This window comes from Martes martes, assembly GCF_963455335.1.
Source record: "Martes martes genome assembly, chromosome: 5".
Classification (NCBI taxonomy): domain Eukaryota; kingdom Metazoa; phylum Chordata; class Mammalia; order Carnivora; family Mustelidae; genus Martes; species Martes martes.
In genome coordinates, this window is record NC_137892.1 from 9,044,834 (window position 1) to 9,048,379 (window position 3,546).

General features: G+C 37.5%; 1 protein-coding gene across 1 annotated transcript; it reads left to right on the forward strand.

Moving 5' to 3' along the window:
• Nucleotides 1–1,422: 1,422 nt before the first annotated feature.
• On the forward strand, nucleotides 1,423–2,379 carry LOC308342652 (olfactory receptor 2V1-like; the record flags this gene model as incomplete). The annotated part of the gene is made up of 1 exon (XM_080803233.1): nucleotides 1,423–2,379. The coding sequence occupies one exon, from the start codon at nucleotides 1,423–1,425 to the stop codon at nucleotides 2,377–2,379; it is 957 nt and encodes a 318-aa protein (XP_080659359.1).
• Between the last annotated feature and the right edge of the window lie 1,167 nt (nucleotides 2,380–3,546).

Consider the following 3,546-nt stretch of genomic DNA (forward strand, 5'->3'; position numbering starts at 1 on the left):
ACATTGCTGTTACAAACATTAGTATGCATGCGCCCCTTCTTTTTATGACATCTGTATCTTTGGGGTTTATAACTAGTAGTGCAATTGTTGAGTGGCAAGATAGTTCTATGTTTAACATCTTCAGGAACCTTCATATTGTTTCCCAGAGTTGCTGTTCCAGCTTGAATTCCCACCAACAGTGTAGGAGGGTTCCCCTTTCTCCACATCCTTACCAGGATTTGTTGTTTCCTACCTTGTTAATTTTTGCCATTCTAACTGGTGTAAGGCGGAATCTCATTGTGGTTTTGATTTGAATTTTCCTGATGGCTAATGACAATGAACATTTTTTGCATGTATCTGTTAGCCATTTGTATGTCTTCTTTGGAGACGTATCTATTCCTGTCTTCTGCCCATTTCTTGACTGCATTATTTGTGTTTTGGGTGTTGAGTTTGAGAAGTTCTTCATAGATCTTGCATACCAGCCCTTTATCTGAAATGACATTTGCAACTATCTTCTCTGATTCCGTGGTTGACTCTTACTTTTGTTGACTATTTCCTTTGTTGTGCAGAATTTTTTTATCTTGATGAGGTCCGAAGAGTTCATTTTTGCTTTTATTTCCCTTGCCTGTAGCAGTTGCTGTGGCAAATGTCAAAGAGGTTTCTGTCCATGTTCTTATCTAGGATTTTGATGGATTCCTGTCTTGCTTTGAGATCTTTCATCCATTTTGAGTTTATCTTTGTGTATGGTATAAGAGAATGATCAAGTTTCATTCTTCTGCATGTGGTTGTCCAGTTTTCCCAGAACCACTTATTGAAAAGACTGTCTTTTTTCCCCCCATTGCATATTCTTTCCTTATTTGCCATAGATGAGCATATTCTTCCATTATAAAACCTTTCTTACTTTTTCATATGTACCTGTCCATGGTCATATTTTTCTAGAAGGCTAAAGGTCGTTAGCATCAGAGATTATATTTTATTCATCTTTGTCTTGGTAAGACTTAGCACCATGTATAGGACATAGTGGAATGGAAAAATGTATGATTGAGTGAGTATGGAACATATAACATATACTTAAGCAAGGTTCATGTAGGGCAGTGAGAGTGCCTAAGGGGGAAGAGGGGAAGAGGGTCTCCTAGTAATGACATAAAAAGGAGGGGAGGAGTTGTATTATTTCTGAGATAACATTAATAGATGCAACCTAGACATTAACTGTCCCAATTTGTTCTAGGAGTAAAGAGGATAGGTAGGGACATGAGATACTCTACTCAGCCATGAAATTGGCTAAAATGTTGTCATTTGCAGAAATACCACAGCCTGCTGCTGCTGATAATGGTGATAAATGAAAGAAATGAAGGAGCTTGGAGAACAGAATCTAACATATTTTTGTGATTTCTCTAAATCTGGCTTGTCCCCAGGGTTGATTACTCCTAACAAGACAGAAACATGGATAAAAGAAATGAGTCTTCAAATATGGACTTTATCCTCTTGGGCCTCTTCCCTGGTATAAAACATATCAACGTCCTTGTCTCTGCAATTCTTCTGATATACACTGTGGCTGTAACCACAAATTCCATCCTTATATTCCTGATTTGGGTGGATTCTCACCTCCACACACCCATGTACTTTCTCCTCAGCCAACTGGCCCTTATGGACCTGACATTAATCTCTAGCACTGTACCAAAGATGGCAACTGACTTCTTCTCAGGGAAGAGAAGTATATCACAGGTGGCCTGTGGAACTCAGATCTTTTTCTTCCTGACTCTAGGAATTGCTGAGTGTATCCTCATCACCCTCATGGCTTTTGACCGTTATGTGGCCATTTGCAACCCTTTGAGATACACCCTGATCATGAGTCAGAAAGTATGTCTGCAGATGGCTTCCATTTCCTGGGCTGGAGGTGCACTTATATCACTCACACATACAGCGTATGCTATGCATTTCCCCATCTGTGGTTCTAGAGAGATTTCCCATTTCCTCTGTGAGGTCATGGCCATCCTAAAATTGGCCTGTGAGGACATCTCTGCTTATGAGAAGGCTGTAGTGATGACAAGTATTGTGGTGCTCCTCATTCCTTTGTCCTTTATCCTGTCCTCTTATGCTCTCATCTTCCTTGCTGTCCTCCGCATGAACTCTGTGGAGGGCAGGAATAAAGCTCTGGCCACCTGTTCCTCCCACTTGACTGTGGTGAGCCTATATTTCGGTCCAGCCATGCTGGTCTACATGAGGCCTACTTCTTATCACAGTCCGAAGCTGGACCAGGTTCTCTTTATGCTTGGTGCTATCCTCACTCCCATGATGAACCCCCTCATATATAGTCTGAGGAACAAGGAGGTGGTGGGAGCTCTGAAAAACGTGTTGGGACGCTGCCTAACCTCAAATTACACCACAAAAGTAAGATGAATGTCAATTACTACCTACCTCTCTTTCAGTCAAAATCAGCCCTACTTAGATATTCAGGTCTCAGTTTTTGTATTTACATGCTTAAAATTGCAATGGGACTACTGTCTTTATGCATTCAGTCCATATACACAAAAACCTGGTGAAACATGCTTATCTTCTTCATGTTTCCTTGAAAGTTTTAGACTTCACTATCATATTGTGAACCTTCAAGAGTTAGGCACACCAGCTTTGGTGATGATTGATCATGATAGTGGTGATGATAGTGGTAGTAAATATGTTGATGGTGTAGTTGGAGTGCTGGTACTTAAGGTGGTGGAAGTCCTGATCATAATTATGATGAAGTTTCACTAAAAATAATAATAATAATAATAATAATAAGAAGAAGAAGAAGAAGAAGAAGAAACAAATTAATTATATATTTTTTTCAACTACAAAGGGAAAATATATCAATTTCAGTCCTCGAAAGAGGCCAATCACCACAGAAAGTCCATGGATGTTCCATCTTCTAAAGATCTGTAAATGAAGATAAGAATTAAATTGAGTTCTTGGTTTTTAATCTTTTAAAAGAAGAGGCTAGATTATAGGCCTAAACAAAAATCCAATTAAATTATTCTATTTTACATATTTTATTCTACTTAAAATTTCAAATACTTTATGAAATTGTCCCAATCATCAAAAAGAATCTATATGAAGACAAGAATTTTTTGTTGTTGTCGTTTAGTTTCAACTCTTATTATTAAGAATTCTTAATTATATTAGATGATGGAAATAGTTATTTTCAGCCTTATATTGCTGTAATTAATTTGATTTTTTTTAACATTCTAGTGACTTTCTGCCATTTAATGTCAAAGGAATGAATATTCACATTTTAGCAGAAGGGGAAACAGAGTGAATGTAGCTGGTTCTGTAAATTTGGAAGTAGTCTTGTCCTAACATCTGACAATATAAACAAAAATGCACTGCTATTGAACCTAAAGGATTTAATAATTTACCAGTATAGTCATCATATTTTAATTGTCTTGGTTTGGTGACTGAAGTAGCACAATGTAAAATTATTTAGATACAGTTATTTAACATCCAGAAAGTGAAGTGAAGATAAGAAATATACGTGGGAAAAATTGAAAATTAGAAGATGTATCCATAAGTCATTCCTAAATCTCTAGGGGG